Genomic DNA, 23,744 nt, shown 5'->3' with positions numbered 1-23,744 from the left:
AAGACATCAAAACTCAAATAAGTGAATACCACAAACTGCTCGAAGACATCAAAGTAGAGAATATTCTTTTATCAGATGAATTCGTTTCAGAACTTCTGATCGAGAAATTGTCGTTATCCTGGACAGATTACAAACGAAAGTTGAAACATATGTCTCTACCAGAACTTGTTACACACATAATAATTGAAGATACCAACAGGAAGGAGTCTACAAGAACTTGTTACTCTTTAACCTTTTTTTTCAATTTTTCTTAGAAATGCCCCTGGCCAAGCATTGGGCTGAAATGAAACTGCCTGGAAGCCACTGCTGGTCTGCTGCACCTGCAATTGATTTCAAGATTGGGTCATTGCAACACAGATTGAAGAATTGGGATGCTGCTACGCTGGACATATGTTGTTGCCTTGGCTAAATTGGTTTAACGCTACAAGGGCTTATGCATTAAAAATGGAAGCAATTGGGTCGGATTTGAGCAGAAAAATGCCAGGCCTGGTCCCTCTTTGCCACAAATGCTGAGTGGAATTAATTAAGGGTGTTAATCCCTCCACCACCACATTTTCTCCCTCCACCTCCCCAATTCTATTACATATTTTTTGAATTACAAAACTAACCTTTTATAATTACAAAAATAACCTTTTTACTTTTTAATCCTAATTATTTACTTTAACCCTAAAATCTATCTTTCTACCCCTTCTCACCCACCTCCCAACCCTCTCAGATTCTCACCCAAACTCCATCACATCCGTTTCTCATTGATGAATCATTATTTTCTTCACTTCACTTAGTTTATTGTACTAGAATTAATCGGGGAATTATGTTTAAATGTCCAGTATTTTCCTATTTTTGGTAATTGTGCTTAATTTGTTTAGAAATTCTAATTTTAATTAATTTGAATTATTTAAGCTAATTATTTACATTATCAACTGCAGGAAAATTTTGGAAATATAATATGGGACATTTAGAAGTTAAATGATTGAGGAGCACACTACACATGCCACACGGCCAATTGAATTAAGCATCACATAGTTTGGAATAAAAGAGAGGGCACCAATTGGTTGAAAGGTCACGTAGCATTTCCAAAATGCAAAGTGATGAATGTGAAATTGTTATTGTAATAGCCCACGGCTCCTTTGCACGTATTAATTGAAGAAAATGGATAGCCCCTCATGGCTTTGCCACGTTAGCAATTGAAGAATGAAGAAAGCCTTCATCCAAGAGAATGGAACTCACGGCAATTTGGCAAGCATTTCACATGGCCCCTCTTTTGTCTTATTTTGGCTAAATTATTTGAGGAAAGAAGGAAGGCTTTATCCAAAGTCCAACTCACGGCACATGAAGTCTTCTTTCTCTTTGCAAGTGAAATTGAATGGGAGACAAGGAAGGGACCACCAAGTAGTAGTGGCACGGTTTTGTCAAGTAATTGGGAAGAGAGTAAGTGAGCTCCAGAGACTTTTGGTTCTTCATCAAAAACACACGGCCATGGATATTTTGGCAAAACATTATTCAGAAAGTAAGCACTTGGGGCCACCACTTGTTAGCATTGGAAAATTCATTTTGAAGTGTGAAGCTTGATTGAAAAAGGGAGCCACCACCCCATGAAAGTTCACGACCTCATATTCATTTTGGCTTGGTGCATATTTTTGAAATGTTTTTTTTTCCATACAAAGCTCACGGTTTTTGAGAGGTTTGGAGTGCAGATTTTTGACTCCATGTTCTTTCTCTCACAAGTTTTGGTTTTGGTTTTTCAATTCATAAAATATGATCAGGGAATAAGGGTCCATCCACCACCAAAGAAGTGATCTTTCTCATTGGAAAAATGAAGCATATTCATGGAGAAGAGGTATGGACTTCACGTTAATACACATGGATGGTTGTCCAGTAAAAGGAGGAGCTCTCAAGATTGTTTTGGAGAACCAAAGGGAGAAGAGTTATGATGTTCTCGGTCCAGCAGCTTGAAGTTGGAACAACTGCAGCCAACACTTGTTTGAGGTTTGGTTCTTGAACGTATAGCTAAGGGAGAAAAGTTGGAATGATGTGTACAACAAGAAGCACAGCTCACGGCACTTTGGCTTGAAGATGTGCAGATTTCTTTTGCTCTTGCATTCCACAAGCACTCACGGTCACACTACCATCCAAGAAAGATTTTTGGCTTCAAAAATATGTGGTCACGGTTGGAGCAGCCACCCAAAAGCGTAGAAGAATGACAGCAGCAGTAGCACATCACCGTCCAGCCTTTGAGGAGAAGCAATGTTCAGCAAAGAAAAGGTGCTGGAACGGTGGCAGCAACAGAGAAATGGAGAACGGTTGAGTTGCAGCTACCGAGAGGGAGAGCTGGAACGTGTGCACAACAAAGAGAAATCTTCATCTTCCAGCACCTTCACGCAACACTTGAAGAAGACTGTCCAGCCACATCTAGGAGCAACATTCAGCAGCTGTTGAGGAGACCTCTTCATTCTTGTTGTCACACAAATTAGAAGACAGCAAAGGAGAAGGAATGGAGAAGGAAGCCACATCTGCAAGGTGCAGAAAATGACAAGAGTAATTGGCAAAATGGAGGGCCCTCACCTTTCTTTTCTCACGTCCAAACTAAGATTTGCTGGTAGAAATTCCCTCTGCTTTACAGAAAAAAAAACAAATGTAAAAGCGGGAAGGAATTCACGGGCTTCCAAGCTGGAGACAAAATAAAACTAAAAATCTGGATTGAAAGGCACACAACACACGGGCTGAACAATGGAGGGATACAGTCCAGATTTTTTGCAATAAAAGGAGAGGAGGACCAAAGAAGAAAGAGTAGTTTTAGAAAGAGAGCAAAGACGGACGTGTTTTATTTTCTGTAGCTTATTTTTCCTCCTCTCCGTTGGGGAGGTTTAGGATTTGTTTAATTTTACAATTTCATGTATTTGGTTTTAATTGATGTTAATTGCAAATTCCATTCTGTCAGTTTTCTACTTACGGTTTCAAAACTTCATTCATCTGTTTCTCAATTTATTTTCACTGCACTCGTTATTTACGTTTTCAACTGAATTTACCATTTTCCAAAATTACTGTTTTCCATATCGTTAAAATCTGTCAATTGTGTTTTACCGTTCTGCATATTTACTGTTCCGTTTTTACTATTTTTTACCGCTTGTTTTTACCGTTGTTAAAATTTATTTCAGTGTTTTAAAAATTAAGTTGTCTTATTTAAATTCCAGTCATTTTTAATTTTAGTTTACCGCATTAAAACAAAATCACAAAAACACCCCCCTTTTCGTGTAAAAAAGATCTGAGACTTAATCCAAAAATTGGTCCTTGTGAGACGACCTAGGAGTCACTTCCTAGTTATACTGCATATTTTCGTGCAATCAAATTTGTATGACCGCGACAGTCTTGAATTGCTTGGATGATTTCTGTAAGTATGTGCTTTTCTTGACTATGTGTTGGATATTTTCTACTTCTTTTCTCTGTCCAGAATTCTTGAGAACTGTGTAAATTCTGTTTGTTTTCTTGCAAGTTTTTATTTTTTTGTCTGCTGAGTTTTGTGTCTCTTCCCTAAAAGTACGTTGAACGATTCCCTGATTTAAGTCTTGATTTTGCCCAGGAGTGCAAAAAACTAAGTGTGGTCTATTTTGATGAATCATTATTTTCTTCACTTCATTTAGTTTATTGTACTAGAATTAATCGGGGAATTGTGCTTAATTGTCCAGTATTTTCCTATTTTTCTGAAATGTGCTTGATTTGACCAGAAATTCTAATTTTAATTAATTTGAATTATTTAAGTTAATTATTTGCATTAGTGATTGCAAGGGAAATTTTTGGAAATACAACTTGGGACATTTGGAAAAACATTCACATACTGTGTTTGGAAGAAGCTAGACTGCATTTATTTAATCTGTGTTGATCTGTGATGAAATATTTTTTTTCTTGAATTTGTAGAAGCAAAATTGGCTTGGCTTACTTTAGTATATATTTTGTGATGAGGTGTTGATTTTTGTAGTGTCATTGCTGCAACAAAATAACAGTACACACGGCCATTGCAGAATTGGTTTGGTTTACGAGGTTAAGCACATGAAAAAAAATGGATCACCATTTGTAAACATCTTTCGGTTTTGCTTGTTGTAAGAAGCATGGTAGCAAGCTTAAGTCAAAGGAGTGTTGTCACATTATTTTGGCAAGAAGCTCATGTAACAAAAGTGGGGGCCGCCAATTTGAGAAGGCAATATTGTTTTCAATTGAAAATGCCATATGAAGGAAGCATTCACGGCAAACAACAGGGAGGATTCTTTCTTTTAAATGGGAGACAACATAATATAAATGGGAGCCACCACCTTTTTCTTGGTTTGGAACGTGTTTTCCATTTGGAAAGGCTGCACATAAAAAAAAAACCAACATGCTCACAACTCTACACGATTCAATAATCAAAGTGAAATAATGGAAGGGACCACCAAGGAAGACCACGTATCACACGGCCAAAACTACAATTCATGTTATTATATTTTATTAAATGGAAAGATGAAGATTGAAAAAGGACCACTTCACGGTTTTAGAATTCTTTTGGGAAGATGACAAGCGTGATTTTTATTGTGGAGGAAGCCACGTTCTCTAAGTAAATTCTCGGCAATATAGAAGTAGATGGACCTAAGTGGAATCAAAGAAAGGGGCTGTAACGGAAAGGAAGATGGAACCAGCCACTTGTTGATTGGAGAAGAGAAGCCAGCAAGCGGTGCAGCTCCGTCCATGCATCCAGCCATCTCCACTGGTCCAGCACATCCAGCAACATGAAGAAGCGCCAAGGATGGAAGCTCACACATAGTGAATGGCAGCGTCCAACAAGCTTGGGAGCAGTTCACTTTTGGCCAGAAAAAAATGTTGTAGCTGCTGCTGATTCACGTAGAAGCTGGAAGTGATATGTGCTTGGAGAGAAAGGCTTCACACGTACAGCTCATGGTGGGAAGACAGCAGCTCACGGTTGGAAGAGAAAGTGCAAGGCGTGGTGCTGGCTGGATGGTGTCAAGGTGCAGCAGCTGGTCCATCTTGGAGAAGTGCAGTTCATGGAAGATCACAGTCCAGCAAGCTTCAATGCGTCCAGCAGTTGGCAGCAAAGGCAGCAAGCCTTCACACGTTCCAGCATCCTATCATCTTCCATCCACCAACCTTGAAGAAAATAAGCAGCGTCCTCCATCAGTCCAGCAAGCTTGAAGCATTCACGCATCCAGCTTGGGGCGTCAAAACCCAGCAGCTGCAATGGTTGAAGAGGAGGGGCTGGACGTGTGAAAACTGAGATGGAAAAAGGTGCTGTATTCCAGCCACCACCTAGAGGGAATGAAGCTCATGGTGTGAGGAGTGAAGCTTTGGTGAAAATGGTCCAGCAGCTAAAAAGAAGACGTGTTGAAGCAGCTGCAAGGAAATGAAAGGGAGTCTACGGATGTATGAAGAGAAAGGAGAAGAGCAGCAGCCACTGGTTCTGAACGTTTTGCACAAAAAGAGGAGTGCATTCATTGGCTGGAAGAAGACTCACGGCCAGCACCACAAAGCAATCAAGTCCAGAAGTGAAGCTCCACGGTCTTGGTCCAATTGAAGCTGCAACGTGTGGAGATGAGGAGAAGTTGTTGTAACGTCCAGCAAAGGAAGCAACTATGGCTGATTGGAGAAGAAGACAAGAGTAGGTGTAAATTAGAGGGACCCTCACACTATTCTTTCACGGCCAGAAACTATTGCTCATGCAATTTGTGCAAGGAAAAGATGCAAGACAAAACAAAACTGAAATGGAGGAGATCACGGATGTTCTGAGTTTGGCCTATAAAAGAGTATCAGCAAGCAGATTTTAGGAGGAGATTTTAGTGATAGTTTAGTTGTAGTATAGAAGTCACGTCTGGGAGGAGGCTTATCTTCCTCTCTGAGATTCCATTTCAAATAGTAAAATAATGTAGAATTCAATTTGTGAAAGGATGTAATCTCTTACACTATTTGGAGCACTTTGATCGGTTTGGTTTTATCTTCACTGTCCAGTAATTTTATTTTAATGTTTAATCTTTGGTGTATTTTATTTTCATGTTAAATGTTTTTAATTTTATTGTCTCTTCTATTTTTACCGTTTACTATTTTCTAAAACGTTAAAATTTTGTCAATGTATTTTTCAGTTCATTTTATTTTCAAACGTTATTTTTACGGCTTATTTTCTATCAATTTATTTTTACTGATATTTTTATTTCTGCATTTAATTTTACCGTTTTTGAATATTTACTGTTCAGTTTTTACCATCTTTTACTATTCGGTTTTTACCATCGTTAAAATTTATTTCAATGTTTTTAAATTCGGTTGTGTTTAAATTCTAGTTTTAAATTTTATTTACCGCACAAAAACATCACAAACCCCCCCCCCCCCCCCCTTCGTGTTAAATCTAAGACTGAACCACATAAATTGGTCCTTGAGAGACGACCTAGGAGTCAAATCCTAGTCTGTACTACATTCATTATTTGACATAAAATTTGTATGACCGCGACAGTCGTAGCACTCATCTTCCATTTTTCCTCCATATCCGTTTTCTTCCTCCTTCAGCGGTTCGGCAGTGGGGGCCGTGCGCGGCACGGCAGTGCAACAGTGCGACGGTGCGACGCGGCAGTGCGGCGGTGGTGCGACGGTGAGGTGTGGCGGTGCGTTCTCCCACAAGGTTAGTGATGATATTTTTAAATTTTTTTTTAAATGCAATGCATATATCTCTATGTTGTGTTTTGTGCTGTGCTCTACGTTTTTTTACTGTGTGCGTGTATTGGGAGAAAGGAAGAAGATAACCAGGCAAAAAACGGATGGCGGGTATCCGTTTAGATCTGAAACGGATGTCGATATCCATCGACGGATGTCGATATCTTTCGACGGATGTCGACATCCGCTTCAGATCCAAACGGATACTCAACATCCGTTTATGGCCTGTAGTTTTTTTAACTTTTAAGTTTACTATTAGTTTTTATTTTCAATTAATTTGTTACGTAATTATTATATTTTTATTTTTTTTACCTTATTAATTTATTATATTTTTAATTAATTTATAGAGTATTTAAATTTAGTGTTTGTTTCTAATTTTTTATTTATTTATATCTAAATTAAAATTATTTTATTTAATGAAATAATTATTATTAAATTAATAAAAAAAGTATTATTAATTAATGAAATAATTATTAATTTAATTAAAAATATTTTTGTCAGAAATGGTAAGAACACGAGGTTCATCTTTTAGTTCTCGTGGAGAGAGTTCTAGAGGAGAAAGTTCTCGAGGAGAGAGTTCTGCACAGGGTGAAGGTAGGAGACGACCTACAGCTTCAGCTCGGAGAAGACGTGCAGCTCCAATTCAGGATGACCCTATAGCCGAGGACCGAGCGTTTGAGGAGGAGGCATATCAGGCCTATGAGGGTCCTGTTCACGAGGAGGCATTTGAGGCTCCTCATGACGATAATGAGGAGGAGGAACATGTCGATGTTCCTGACATACAGGAGGAGGATGTCGGTGGATTTCCTGGAGGTCCATGTGATGCTTCATTGCTGACACACTATGTTCAGCATGTTGCTTATGGCATTTCGCAGGGCCGGGTGAGTGCATAACTTAAATTTTAATTATTAAGTTTTTTTGAATACATTTGATATTAAATATTGTTGTGTAGGATCAAGGGGAGATACTGAAGTTGATCTCCCATGGTAAAAAAATTAATAAGTTAGGACCGTGCGCCGAAGGAATTCAACACATTGTGTTGAATTCCGCTTTGATGCCTCTCACAGATATTTGCTATGATTACGTTGATAAGGGCTTGTTGCTCGATTTCATAGAGAGATGGCACTTTGAGACGAGTAGTTTCCATCTCCTTGTAGGGGAGATGTCGATCACTCTTGACGATGTCTCCACTTTACTTCACCTTCCGGTACTGGGACAATTATGTGATTTGGAGGAGTTGGAGTTTGAGGAGGCTCGTACAACCCTTGTAGAACTGCTCGGCATTGATGGTGGCACAGCTAGTGCTGAGATGGAGGATGCACGTGGTCCGAAAGTCAGACTCAGCTGGCTAAGAGAGATATATGTTCAGAGGTGTCAGTCGCAATAGTGGGACTATGCTGCTAGAGCATATCTGTTGCATCTAGTAGGATGCACGATTTTCGCAAATAAAAGTGTCACTTCTATATGTGTGTCTTACCTTCTATTATTTAGAGATGTACACGCGTGTGGTAGATATGCTTGGGGTGTTGCTACACTCGCCCATTTGTACGACTAGCTCGGGGATGCGAGTCTGGCTTCCACGAAGCAGATGGCTGGATTTCTGAATTTGTTTCAGGTACAGACATATACTCTTCACATTTATTGAATAAAGAAGAAAGATATTTAATTGAATAATTGCATTTTTAAAGTTGGATATACGAGCATTTCCCTACCATGGGAAGGAGGCGGTTGGTGTCTTCTTATGATGAGACCACACCACGTGCGGCTAGGTGGCAGAGCCCTCGGCAGAGTTCGACTCTTGCAGAGATTCGGTCGCAGTTGGATGGTCTGACATACAGTGGAGTTGTATGGCATCCATGTAACACCCAAATATTTTAAAGGGTATTACTGATAGTAGAGACTAAATTAATTCGATATCTCATATAAACAATCAAACTTTATTTCAATTACTCCAAAGTACAATACCAAACTTACAAACTTTAAACAATATAGTATTCACCGTTGACATTTCAACTTTTAAATTTTACACAACATAATCTTCCCAATACAAATTTATTCTTTTTACAAAAATCCATGAAAGGTTTTCCCCGCATTTCTCTCATCTCTAAGCTTTTTCAACCACATCTGCAACATTATCTAATCACATATAACATGAGTTATATGATCATAGCATAAACAAATAAGGGTAAGCCAACCATATCAAATCAATCATTAAACTTGTAATAAGCATAGTTTAATCATTTATTTCTACAATTACTCAAATATTATTACCCCGATGTCATTAATTCATCATTATCAAAATCATCTTCCTCAATTTCATAAACCTTACAATTTATACTATGCTTACTCACGAAGCCTTATGGTCAGACCGCTCTCTGCCTGCTTCCTTAAGCCTCACCTGTATATTATGTCTTACTCTCTGAAGCCTTATGGTCAGACCGCTCTCTGCCTGCTTCTATAAAACTTATGAATCACATATTTATGTCAAAGCCTTATGGTCAGACCACTTGCTGCCTGCTTTCATTAATCTCAGGTGTTACTTTGTTCATACCAATCTCTCATGGTATAACCGAACATACTACTTCCCGTAGGAAACATCATTTCATAAGCAATAATTTCTTATATCCACTCCAACATTTCATCACATCAACATTTCATACTCTATTATCCACTCCAACATTTCATCAAATCAACAATTCATAACCTCTTCTCCACATAACTCAATCATGTTCATTCTCTAATCATAATTTGACAATAACCTATTTTGGTGTCAATAAATTAAACATATCGCTAGCTATCATACTTCATATTATAAACTCATTTTTGACCATAACGAGTATAACTCAACATATTTTCACCAATTAAAGATTCATAGATCAGCCAAAACATTTCATCATATCTTAGTCACTACGTATTAAAGCCTGAACTCAATGTAACGATAAATAAAATATATATGAAGTGTTTTTACCATGATAACTTTATGCATCTCCAATTAACTTATTTTATTTTAATTTCATCCTATTAGAGATCTTTCTTTACCCCAATTGGTCACCGGAGAGGACCCAGATGTCTGAACGCATCAAACTCACCTTCGACGCCAACACATATGACTAGTCACAACTGACTGGACCAGGCCAGGGCTGCTCTATGATCAGGGATGTGCCAACTCAGGTTTTTAAGGTTCCTCTATCCTACCAACAAAGGGAGGCTTTCAATAATTAACAATTTATTTATTTAAATTATCTACCTTGTTTGCTTATGCTCTAAATCTAAAATGCCTAATTTTAATATTTTTACTTCCTCTTACAACAACCTCAAATAGTATCACTACATCTATTTAATACTCATATACAAGTTATTACAGAATCCTTACTCCAGACCTTCCAACAAGATCAATTTCAGCCAAGAAACTCATTATGATAGAATTCATACAAGATAATTATAAACAATTACCCATAATAAGATATTACTATAAATGGTCATAGAAGAATACAATATTTGACAATCATAAGAATAATCTTAATATAAAAATTCATGGGAAACAAGAAGTTGAATCTGGCAGAGCCGGTTAGACAACTTCTACTCCATCCCAAAATACAATATAATTAAATAACAAGAACCATACATGTCTGGGGAAATAAGAAGTTGAATCTGGCAGAGCCGGTTAGACAACTTCTAATCCTTCCAAAAATGCAATAAAATAAATAAGTAAAGCAATAAATAGTTTGGGGAAACAAGAAGTTGAATCTGGCAGAGCCGGTTAGACAACTTCTAATCCTTCCAAAAGTGCAATAAAATAAATAACTGAAGCAATAGAAAGTTTGGGGAAACAAGAAATTGAATCTGGCAGAGCCGGTTAGACAATTTCTAATCCTTCCAAAATACAATAAAATTAAATAAGGAAAACAATAGAATGTTTGGGGAAACAAGAAATTGAATCTGGCAGAGCCGGTTAGACAATTTCTAATCCTTCCAAAATACAATAAAATTAAATAAGGAAAACAATAGAATGTTTGGGGAAACAAGAAATTGAATCTGGCAGAGCCGGTTAGACAATTTCTAATCCTTCCAAAATACAAAAAAAATAAACAAATAATAACATACAAGTGGCATAACATAATCAACATTACATTTTACAACTATCACACTTGGATATCAACACAAAGCATACTCTCATTTAAAATTTAAGATCATACAGAAACAAAATACTCCATATTCAAGATATAAAATCAACAAAAGCAACATATACAAGACTCAAAATAATACCAAACAAAATTTAACTCCCCTTACCTCTATTACAGACTTAATCCCCTCGTCCTCTGAAAACTTCCAGAATATCCCCTTTGCAAAATTTGAAAATTCTTCCAACTCTCTTCTCTCAAAAATTTTCTAAGTTCTTTGGTGTAAATTTTCAGCCTCCCCCCCTTGGCTATTTATAGCAAAAAAATTTACTATTCATTTTTACTATTCATTTTAACTATTCATTTTTTTTTATTCATTTTACTATTACAAAAATAATTTTTTATTTGCAATTGGCTAAATTCTGATCTCAAAGCTACGTGGAACACTTATCCTTTCCAAAAATATTTTTATTTTTTTTTTTTTTTTTTACTATTCACCTTTTACTATTCACAATTTACTATTCACTTTTTTTTTTATCTAGTATTTAACTTACAAATATTTTTCAAGGATCTTACAATCTCCCCAACAACAATTATTTTCGCCCTCGAAAATTTATTTATTTAAACAAAGACTATCTAACAAAAGATTACTTACAAAAGAGATATGGATATTCCTTTATCATAAATTCTTCCAATTCCCAAGTCATTTCCTGTGTGTCTTCATTCCAAAGTACTTTTACTGTGCGAATATCTTTCCCTCTTAGCTTTTTCATTTGAACATCTAGTATACGCACTGGTCCAACTTCCATTGTTAAATTTTCCTTGACCTGAATTTCATCAACTTCTAACACATGCTTTGGATCTGGAATATACTTCCTCAGTTGGGATACATGAAAAACGTTATGCAAATTTGCCAATTCAGGTGGTAATGCTACCTCATAAGCCACTGGCCCAATCTTTTTGAGAATCTGATACGGTCCGAGAAATTTTGGTGTCAGTTTCCTCATCTTGATAGCTCTCCCGACTCCTGTAGTTGGTGTTACTCGTAAGAATACATGATCTCCTTCTTCAAATTCTAACGGTCTTCTTCTTTTGTCGGCATATGACTTTTGTCTACTTTGAGTTGCTTTCATCCGATCTTGGATTAATTTTATTTTTTCTGTGGTTCGCTGTAATAGCTCGGGTCCCACTGTTAGTGCTTCCCCATCTTGAAACCAACACAAAGGGGTTCTACATCTTCTTCCATATAAAGCTTCATATGGTGGCATACCAATACTGGAATGATAACTGTTGTTGTAAGTAAATTCTACTAATGGTAGTATCTCATTCCAACTTCCAAGATGATCTAATACACAAGTTCTTAGCAAATCCTCCAAAGACTGAATAGTCCTTTCTGTTTGACCATCAGTCTGAGGGTGATAAGCCGAACTCATCCTCAACTGCGTTCCCAGAGCCTTCTGTAGCGTCTGCCAAAACCTTGAAGTAAACCTTGGATCTCTGTCTGACACAATGCTTGTAGGTATTCCATGCAACCTCACTACTTCCCTGATGTATAACTCCGTCAGCTTTTCTAGAGACATACGTTGATTAATGGGCAAAAAGTGAGCGCTCTTGGTTAGTCTATCAACGATAACCCAGATGGAATCGTGACCTTTTGATGATTTTGGTAAATGTGTTACAAAGTCCATCGAGATACTGTCCCACTTCCATTGAGGAATGTCTAACTGTCGTAACATCCCTCCCGGTTTTTGATGCTCCACTTTTGCCTTCTGACACACCAAGCAGGCTGCTACAAACTCGGCCACATCCCTCTTCATTCCATTCCACCAAAATGACTCTTTCAGGTCTTTATACATCTTAGTCATACCTGGATGTATGCTAAGACGACTTTTATGGCCTTCGTCTAAAATTAAATGTTTTAATTCACTCTTTGCAGGTATACACACTCTGTTCTTAAATCGAAGGATGCCATCTTTACTTAGAACGAAGTCCTTAACCTGATCGGTGTCCAACAACCTGATCTTTTGCTGCAACTCTTGATCCATCGACTGCTCAACCTTCACTTGTTCTAAGAAGTCACTAGTGATTACTAAATGACCACACCATATATGATCTGGGGTTAACTGCAACCCCAAGTTCATATCACGTAACTTTTCTAACAGTTCTAATTCCTTCACCATCATTGTTGTTATCTGAGCTTGTCTCCTACTCAATGCATCTGCCACCACATTGGCTTTTCCTGGGTGATATAAAAGCTCGAAATCATAGTCCTTCATATATTCCATCCATCTTCTTTGTCGCATGTTCAGCTCCTTTTGATCGAACAAATACTTTAGACTCTTATGGTCACTAAAAACTTGGAAACTTGCCCCATAGAGGTAATGTCTCCATGTCTTTAATGCAAATACTACTGCTGCAAGTTCTATGTCATGCGTTGGGTAGTTCTTCTCATGCGCCTTTAGCTGCCTAGATGCATAAGCTACAGGTCTCCTTCCTTGCATTAGGACGCACCCCAATCCTTGATACGACGCATCGCAGTACACCTCAAAAGATTTGCTAGAGTCTGGAATGATTAATACTGGTGCTGACGTTAGTCGTTGCTTCATATCCTCAAAACTGGCTTCGCACTTGTCAGTCCACAGAAATGGTTGATCCTTACGAGTTAACTGAGTTAGAGGACCTACAATCTTGGAAAACCCTTCAACAAAACGTCGGTAATAACCGGCTAATCCTACAAAACTTCATACTTCAGTTACAGTTTTCGGCCGCTCCCACTTTAGCACAGCTTCCACCTTTGCTGGATCCACTGAGATTCCTTGAGCAGAAATCACATGACCCAAAAATTGTACTTTCTCTATCCAGAACTCACACTTTGACAGTTTCCCATACAGTTGATGTTTTCTTAAAATTTCCAACGCCACCCTCAAGTGTTCTGCATGCTTTTCCTTATTCTCTGAATAGATAAGAATATCGTCTATAAATACTACCACGAACTTATCTAAACATGACCGAAATATTCTGTTCATGTAGTCCATAAAAATCGCTGGAGCATTCGTCACGCCAAACGGCATTACCACGTACTCAAAGTGTCCGTAGCGAGATCTGAAAGCCGTCTTTTGCACATCTTCCGTCTTGACCAGAATCTGATGGTACCCAGATCTGAGATCAATTTTTGAAAACACCTCTGCTCCTCTCAACTGATCTAATAGATCATCGATTCTTGGCAAAGGATATTTGTTCTTTATTGTAACCTTGTTCAGCTGTCGATAATCCACGCACAACCTTGAACTTCCATCCTTCTTCTTCACCAGCAATACAGGAGCTCCCCATGGAGACACACTTGGACGGATAAACTTCTTCTCCAGCAGATCTTCGATTTGCTTTTTCAACTCTACTAGTTCGGCAGGAGCCATTCTGTATGGAGCCATAGAAACTGGGCCAGCTCCAGGCATTAGATCTATTGTGAAATCGATCTCTCGACTAGGTGGTAAACCTGGTACTTCTTCTGGAAAAACATCAACATATTCTTCTACCACAGGTATTCCGATGATTTGTTCTTCAGTATTCTCTCTTTTCTCCTGAGCTAACACCACAAAGCAGGTAGCTCCATCTTTGATATCCTTCGCAACGACTCGAGTGGAGCTTAGTTCTAAATCGTTCAAATTTAGAAACTCTATCTTTTGTTTCCCACAGTCAATAAGAACGTGATTGGCAGTCAACCAATCCATTCCCAAAATAATGTCTAGATTTTGAAGGGGTAAGCAGATCAAGTTCACTTTGAACTTGCGTCCTGCAATTTGGATCGGGCATCCGACACAGACTGAACTGGTCGTAACTGGTCCCGATGCTGGTGTAGAAACTACTAATTCACACCCTAGATCAAGCATCGGTAATCCGAGTCTTTCTAAACATGCTAGGGATATAAAGGAGTGTGTGGCTCCAGAGTCAAACAAAACATATACGCATTCTCCTAACAACATACAGGTGTGTAAGATTAATGTACCTGGCTTAGTAGCCTCTTCTGCAGACATTGCGAATACTCTCCCTGTTGCCCGGGGCTTTACTTCAGCAGAATCTTGTTGTTGTGGTTCTCCCACCTTCTTTTTCTTTGGACAAACATTAGCAAAGTGTCCCGGATCATTGCAGATGAAACATCTCTTCCCTTCAACTTTTTCCCCAATAAGTTTAGGGCAGTCACGTCTGAAATGTGCCCCTCCACACTCAAAACACTTCACTGTTCCTCGATATGATAATTGTGGTTTTTCATAAGGTTTTTTGTTGAATTTCATTGAAGATTCTCCCTTGGCAAGTCTGGAAACTCTACTTGGATCAAACTCCAATAATTCTATCATTCTGGCTTTCTCTACCAATGCTGGAAACTCTTGTATTTCCAATGGCATAAGTACCTTCTTTAGTTCATGCCTTAGTCCTCCCTCGAATTTTCGACATCTCCATTCTTCTGTGATATTCTGAGTATAAAACCTCGAGAGATAATTAAATTTTACTACGTACTCTTGTACTGATAACCTCCTTTGTTGTAAGGTCAGGAACTCCGCCTCCCTTGCAAATTTTGCACTGTTTGGAAAATATTTTTCCAAGAACCTTATCTTAAAGTTCTCCCAATTCACAGCCTCACCACGAACCGTCATCAACTGTTGCATACTTTCCCACCAATATTCAGCCTCCCCCACCAAAAGAAATGATGCATAAGTTAATTTTTGTTCTTCTGAGCAAGTTATTACCCGAAAAATCTTCTCGTTCTGCCTTAGCCAAGAGTCAGCCTCATCCGGAGTAGCCTCCCCAATAAATTTAGTTGGATCATGCCTTAAGAAGTCATTCAAGCTAGAATGATTTTGAGGTACTTGATCAACTTGTTGTTGCTGCATCTTTGTCGAGTTTAAATGATTTCTTCAAAAAGATAACAATACAATTTAGCATATGATATCAATTTCCTCCAATAGTCGTTTTCATCATAACAATTAATAGTTTTACTAAGAATAATAATTTCACTCCCCATAGTCCCAAAATACTTTCGAAAACCATTGCTCTGATACCATAATGTAACACCCAAATATTTTAAAGGGTATTACTGATAGTAGAGACTAAATTAATTCGATATCTCATATAAACAATCAAACTTTATTTCAATTACTCCAAAGTACAATACCAAACTTACAAACTTTAAACAATATAGTATTCACCGTTGACATTTCAACTTTTAAATTTTACACAACATAATCTTCCCAATACAAATTTATTCTTTTTACAAAAATCCATGAAAGGTTTTCCCCGCATTTCTCTCATCTCTAAGCTTTTTCAACCACATCTGCAACATTATCTAATCACATATAACATGAGTTATATGATCATAGCATAAACAAATAAGGGTAAGCCAACCATATCAAATCAATCATTAAACTTGTAATAAGCATAGTTTAATCATTTATTTCTACAATTACTCAAATATTATTACCCCGATGTCATTAATTCATCATTATCAAAATCATCTTCCTCAATTTCATAAACCTTACAATTTATACTATGCTTACTCACGAAGCCTTATGGTCAGACCGCTCTCTGCCTGCTTCCTTAAGCCTCACCTGTATATTATGTCTTACTCTCTGAAGCCTTATGGTCAGACCGCTCTCTGCCTGCTTCTATAAAACTTATGAATCACATATTTATGTCAAAGCCTTATGGTCAGACCACTTGCTGCCTGCTTTCATTAATCTCAGGTGTTACTTTGTTCATACCAATCTCTCATGGTATAACCGAACATACTACTTCCCGTAGGAAACATCATTTCATAAGCAATAATTTCTTATATCCACTCCAACATTTCATCACATCAACATTTCATACTCTATTATCCACTCCAACATTTCATCAAATCAACAATTCATAACCTCTTCTCCACATAACTCAATCATGTTCATTCTCTAATCATAATTTGACAATAACCTATTTTGGTGTCAATAAATTAAACATATCGCTAGCTATCATACTTCATATTATAAACTCATTTTTGACCATAACGAGTATAACTCAACATATTTTCACCAATTAAAGATTCATAGATCAGCCAAAACATTTCATCATATCTTAGTCACTACGTATTAAAGCCTGAACTCAATGTAACGATAAATAAAATATATATGAAGTGTTTTTACCATGATAACTTTATGCATCTCCAATTAACTTATTTTATTTTAATTTCATCCTATTAGAGATCTTTCTTTACCCCAATTGGTCACCGGAGAGGACCCAGATGTCTGAACGCATCAAACTCACCTTCGACGCCAACACATATGACTAGTCACAACTGACTGGACCAGGCCAGGGCTGCTCTATGATCAGGGATGTGCCAACTCAGGTTTTTAAGGTTCCTCTATCCTACCAACAAAGGGAGGCTTTCAATAATTAACAATTTATTTATTTAAATTATCTACCTTGTTTGCTTATGCTCTAAATCTAAAATGCCTAATTTTAATATTTTTACTTCCTCTTACAACAACCTCAAATAGTATCACTACATCTATTTAATACTCATATACAAGTTATTACAGAATCCTTACTCCAGACCTTCCAACAAGATCAATTTCAGCCAAGAAACTCATTCATGATAGAATTCATACAAGATAATTATAAACAATTACCCATAATAAGATATTACTATAAATGGTCATAGAAGAATACAATATTTGACAATCATAAGAATAATCTTAATATAAAAATTCATGGGAAACAAGAAGTTGAATCTGGCAGAGCCGGTTAGACAACTTCTACTCCATCCCAAAATACAATATAATTAAATAACAAGAACCATACATGTCTGGGGAAATAAGAAGTTGAATCTGGCAGAGCCGGTTAGACAACTTCTAATCCTTCCAAAAATGCAATAAAATAAATAAGTAAAGCAATAAATAGTTTGGGGAAACAAGAAGTTGAATCTGGCAGAGCCGGTTAGACAACTTCTAATCCTTCCAAAAGTGCAATAAAATAAATAACTGAAGCAATAGAAAGTTTGGGGAAACAAGAAATTGAATCTGGCAGAGCCGGTTAGACAATTTCTAATCCTTCCAAAATACAATAAAATTAAATAAGGAAAACAATAGAATGTTTGGGGAAACAAGAAATTGAATCTGGCAGAGCCGGTTAGACAATTTCTAATCCTTCCAAAATACAATAAAATTAAATAAGGAAAACAATAGAATGTTTGGGGAAACAAGAAATTGAATCTGGCAGAGCCGGTTAGACAATTTCTAATCCTTCCAAAATACAAAAAAAATAAACAAATAATAACATACAAGTGGCATAACATAATCAACATTACATTTTACAACTATCACACTTGGATATCAACACAAAGCATACTCTCATTTAAAATTTAAGATCATACAGAAACAAAATACTCCATATTCAAGATATAAAATCAACAAAAGCAACATATACAAGACTCAAAATAATACCAAACAAAATTTAACTCCCCTTACCTCTATTACAGACTTAATCCCCTCGTCCTCTGAAAACTTCCAGAATATCCCCTTTGCAAAATTTGAAAATTCTTCCAACTCTCTTCTCTCAAAAATTTTCTAAGTTCTTTGGTGTAAATTTTCAGCCTCCCCCCCCTTGGCTATTTATAGCAAAAAAATTTACTATTCATTTTTACTATTCATTTTAACTATTCATTTTTTTTTATTCATTTTACTATTACAAAAATAATTTTTTATTTGCAATTGGCTAAATTCTGATCTCAAAGCTACGTGGAACACTTATCCTTTCCAAAAATATTTTTATTTTATTTTTTTTTTTTTTACTATTCACTTTTTACTATTCACCTTTTACTATTCACAATTTACTATTCACTTTTTTTTTTATCTAGTATTTAACTTACAAATATTTTTCAAGGATCTTACAATCCATATGAGGGACATCGGGGCATTCGTCCATTCTTTGGCATTTGTATGTATTCTGGATGGATTCAGATTGATGACACATTTTCCCGTCATTTGCTTGAGCGTGTGATGAGGCAGTTTGGGTTATACCAGGAGATTCCACGACCACCCACTGCCGTTGCAGATGCAGATGTAGTCGTTGTTGATTATGCGTGGTTGCACTTCATGAATCATGTTATTACGAATGTGAGACAAGCATCATACCCTTATGAATGTGTCGATGGATACATACAGTGGTTTAGGAGGGTTTCACATCCCTATATTATTCCTACTCCACCTGACGCGAGACCGGCTCTTGCGCCTACACAGTGCCCCGATGTTCCACAGGAGGCACGGCCCCATCGTAGATCCTCTCCACCTTCACCATCTGGCGTCGTGGTATGCTATTTTTCATTGCTTATGTTATTAACTTTTCTTAACCATGTTTATTTATTTGTTGGATATAATTATAATGCAGGCTAGATTTAGGCGAATGGCGAGAATGTTACAATCGTTGATATCTGTCGTCATGTGACCGAGGGTACTGTTGCACATCAGGTGTCGGTGGACCTGCTTCATATTGCTAATGAGGGCATCGACGAATATTCTCCAACTAGGAGAGGGCAGAGGCATGTGCGTGGTAGACGGTCGACATCTAACTGATAGGATTTTGTATTTCATTTTTTTAACAAACTATGACTCACGAGATTGTGTTATTTTGGATACGCTAATGTTTACCTTAAATGTTCGTTAAATAATTTTATTTTCCAAAATTTGGCCTGAAGTATATTATGTCATTGACCCTATTTTCATTTAGTATGATTTTCGTTTAATAAATATGGTGTACAGGTTTATTTCAACTAATGGCTTAGAGTTGTAATTTAATTTTTATAAAACTTACATTGTTAAATGAATGGGGTACAGTACTAGAATTTTCTACAAAGATTATATTATTCGTTTTTATTTTGTATTAATCTAAATATACACCATTAATAATACTTTATATGGAATCCTTGCATGTAGTACTTATTTCAAGATATAATATATAATATTAGGTGTTATATATATATATATATATATATATATATATATATATATATATAATATTTTATTAGGAGTTACATAAAGGAAAAGAAGAGAGAGATATACATCTAGGAAACACTTTAACAAAAAGTAAATGTTTAGTATTTTAGTTGAATGAATTGTGTGGGTCCATCAAAAAACTTAAAATACACCTATCAAAAAGTAATAGTGTATTTTTACATATCTTTATAAATATCATGCATCACCCAAGTCAACATAAGATGTCGTTACGCCCATCAGGTGTGCAAATGTTTGCATCCTACTAGTATACATAGATGACCACGCTCGTGCCTCAGGATAACATTGGGTTGAGGAGATGGTATTGACCATGGGCAAAGGACAATCTTCTTGTAACTTAACCTGCCACAATACAAATTACAATAGTTAATTGAGTTATAAGTAATTTTCAAATGAAATCACAAAATAATACAATTACCTGCACGAAATGACATCCATGAACATGTCCTATACAAATTAACCGATGTTGATTTATATTAGAAGGTGGTGTGGAACGTAGTGGGAAGATAGTATAATTTTGAGATGATGACATACACACTAATATGACATTATATCGGTTAGCAATTGCATAACCAATGTCTGGTAATGTCATCCATTTATTCATGTTAACCTGTTATGAATCAAACAAGTTGTCAGATAAAATAAATATAATACATAAAATACATAAAACAGGAAACACTTACCATCGACTGTGACTTCGTAATCAACAAAGAGTTCCTCAGTTCTTCTAGTTTATCATACCCTCCTACTAGGCTTGCGTATTCATCACGCCATTGGCTGAGTTCTTTGTACAAATCATTTCTGATAACGGGCCATGAATCTTCTCCGAGTCCCAACGAGGCAGCAATGCATCTATATCCACAGTGACCATTAGCCACAACATCAACAACGTCCACAATGAATGGGTGAGTAATAGAATGAAACTGGTCTATCATTGGAACTTTCTTTTTCTTCACTACATTTGGCTTTGATTGTAATTTACTTTTCACAGTTGAAGATTCTATGGTTGAATGAAAGGCATCGACATACTCAAAATATGATGGATCCCGCATAGTAGACCTTTCTCTTCGTTGAACTTTACTTTTTTTAGCACCCTTTGTCTTGACTTTATGTAATGGAGGGACCATTGATGTCAATGTAGGACAAGTAATTTCAAGTAACTTTTGCTTGATGGTGATTTTACCTCCAATGTCAACCTCATTGAATCGTTCTTGTACTTGTTTCGACTCATCTTTAATGGATAACTCGGGCTCAGTTTCATTTAATTCAACATTTGAGAAATGCAATCTTCGCCACATGATATGAAATTCACCCAGAGGGATCAATCCAACATCATATCGTGCTAATTCACATGCACATGGGACATCAAATGTACGTCTCAATACGCATCCACACTTTGATGAGTCCAATCCTATTTGCTACACTCTTTCCAATTCTTTAGCAATGAGATCCAATGCATATTTAGAGACACATCCAATAAGTTTTTTATATTTGTATCCTTTAAAAGGGTCACTCGTGAGCAACATACTTCTTTCAAATGACGCCTTAATCTTGTTGTGTTGTAAGATAACAACGTTATGAATACTATCCCAACAAGAACACAAATCACCCATACTATTGCCCAGAACTTTCTTCAAACTCCAATGAAAAAACTCAACCCTGAAATAAATAAAAAAATCATCAACAAGTGCAAATAAATATTTATCTACAAAACAAATAAATAAAATAACATTACAACATACCTATTTGTGGTTATGTTCTCTAAATGCATTACTTTGTTCGTCCAAAACTTTACAAAGTATGTACTATACGGAATAATCCAAGTATGATTCACATATTCAAAGAACAAAGACCATGATCTGCTCGCGTATTAAAAACCATTCACATACTCAGCAAACAAGCTCTCATCATTACAATCCATCACATTTTGCCATGCATCCATCAACACACCCCAAACCTTAGTAGAATGAACTAACATTTTGCATTTAGCTTCAACATTTTTAAGGATGTGGAACTCACATAACATCTGATATGACTCAGGGAATACATTTGCAATGACATTCATCAAAGCCAAGTCTCGGTTAGTGACAATGACTTTAGGACCACCCTCAGATGTTAAAAATAAACATTTCAGCTTTTCGAAAGCCCATGTGAAATTACTCTGTCATTCAGTAGACAAGAAAGCAAATGTTGTAGAGAAGTTTAACCCTGTAGATGTCATGCCCACAATCTCAAGCAATGGAAATCTATATCTATTTGTTTTATATGTGGAACCCATGAAAAATACAACATTAAATAAGTTTAATAATTTCACCGCTTCAGGATGTGTCCAAAACAGGTCAGTAACAACCTTTGAATTGTCGGCACACCTACTTCAATGAATGTACTTATCTCGATCCAACAACATCATAAGTTGTTGTAGTTCAGTTATGGACCCTCTCAATGATCGTTTATACGCTTGTCTTGCGTTGTAGATTTGTTTAATCGTTGTGACATTTCGATCATTATTTTGTTTGAGGGTTAATAAAATATTTGAAGGTGTAACTTTACTTTTTGTCATATCAACCAGTAATGACTGCTCACTCATATTTAACCTGCCAGCATAAGGATGTCCAACTAAAGTTTCAGCCAAATCATGGTTGTGATGTCCACACACCACCTTCAACACCCATCCATCACCGTCTGAACCTGGTTTACCTTTTAATCTAAACGGACACTCACATTTACGAGTGCCGTATACACTAGGCACCGCATGGGCTTTGTATTTCCGATATTTCCCCCCTCTTTCACATCCAAGTATGACAAACGCTTTTCTTCCCCCGTACACCAGTAGCTATATCAGATCTTACTATTACCACAACAAATCCTAAATCATAAGACATCCATCTTACCCATGTAATTAAGTGCTCCTGTGAACGAACTATTTCATTTGTGGTAAATTTATTTGTCAAATCTCCCTCCCCAACTTTGCCAATGAATGAAGAGAAATCAGATATCAAACTAGAACCAACTTGAGAATCCATATGAAGATATTCATCCATTTTAAACAATAATCACCTATAAAATTATAATAAATCTTATTAATATAATTAATAATTAATCAAATAAATATAAAAATAATAACATAATAAAATTATATATTTCATATAATTAAACTAAAAAATAACTTTTTATATAATTATAAAATTATTAAAGAATACAAAAGTCATATATAAAAATATATATTATACAAAAACCCTAACTATATATAACATGCAAAATAAAAAAAATATAAATATATACTAATAACAATAAAGATCCTCAAAAATACATTATTAAAATACATCAAAATATATTCAAAAATAATATATCAAAAAATATAAATTATATTATTTAAATATCTTCAAAATTAATATAAAAAAGTGTAAAATATAAATCGTATAATCTTTAAATGGATGTTGACATCAGTTGACGGATGCTCACATCCGTTTAAAGATTATACGGTTTATATTTTAGAGTTTTATTGCGCACCTTCACACCTCTGAACCTCTCACGCCTCTGAACCAGCACCTTGAAGCACCACCACACTCACGGCTGAAGATAAATTGCTTTCCCCACTTTCAATCTTACTAAACACAAAGTCCACCACACTCTCACGTCACAATTCTATAAAAGAGAAAAAGTGGAACATGAGAGACAACCCAAGGGTAGTGGAACTTAAGAGACAACCTGGGAAAAATAATAAAGAGAAAGAGGGAAGAATGATAAAGAGAATGAATGTCCACGTGAGATTTTAAATAATATTAACCCTAAAATTTTAATAAGGTTAAAATAGGAATGGAAAAATAAAAAAAAGGGTAAAAGGGGAATGGGGTGGTGGAGAAAGCAAGTTGTGGTGGTGGAGAGAGTAACACCCATTAATTAAAATGCT

The 23,744-nt window shown here is 36.3% G+C and overlaps 2 protein-coding genes and 1 long non-coding RNA gene across 3 annotated transcripts; 2 read left to right on the top strand and 1 right to left on the bottom strand.

Moving 5' to 3' along the window:
- The first annotated feature begins 3,150 nt into the window (after positions 1-3,150).
- On the top strand, positions 3,151-5,999 carry LOC128197678 (uncharacterized). The gene is made up of 2 exons (XR_008250303.1): positions 3,151-3,388; positions 3,974-5,999. It is a non-coding gene; the product is annotated as an uncharacterized LOC128197678 (long non-coding RNA).
- A 1,182-nt stretch (positions 6,000-7,181) lies between these two features.
- Positions 7,182-8,065, top strand: LOC108322824 (protein MAIN-LIKE 1-like). Its single transcript, XM_052880747.1, has 2 exons — positions 7,182-7,559; positions 7,631-8,065. Exons 1-2 carry the CDS (start codon positions 7,182-7,184, stop codon positions 8,063-8,065), a joined length of 813 nt encoding a protein of 270 aa, XP_052736707.1.
- An 11,946-nt stretch (positions 8,066-20,011) lies between these two features.
- LOC108336813 (uncharacterized) lies at positions 20,012-22,875 on the bottom strand. Its single transcript, XM_052880746.1, has 8 exons — positions 22,726-22,875; positions 22,401-22,667; positions 21,724-21,995; positions 21,577-21,639; positions 21,363-21,493; positions 20,518-21,176; positions 20,253-20,444; positions 20,012-20,176 (listed from the first exon to the last, which is right to left on the bottom strand). The coding sequence occupies exons 1-8, from the start codon at positions 22,873-22,875 to the stop codon at positions 20,012-20,014; spliced, it is 1,899 nt and encodes a 632-aa protein (XP_052736706.1).
- Positions 22,876-23,744: the final 869 nt, after the last annotated feature.

The sequence above is a fragment of the Vigna angularis genome, chromosome 7 (assembly GCF_016808095.1).
Source record: "Vigna angularis cultivar LongXiaoDou No.4 chromosome 7, ASM1680809v1, whole genome shotgun sequence".
Lineage (NCBI taxonomy): Eukaryota > Viridiplantae > Streptophyta > Magnoliopsida > Fabales > Fabaceae > Vigna > Vigna angularis.
The sequence above is the reverse complement of the archived record's forward strand: the minus strand, read 5'-3'. Positions and strand labels throughout refer to the sequence as shown.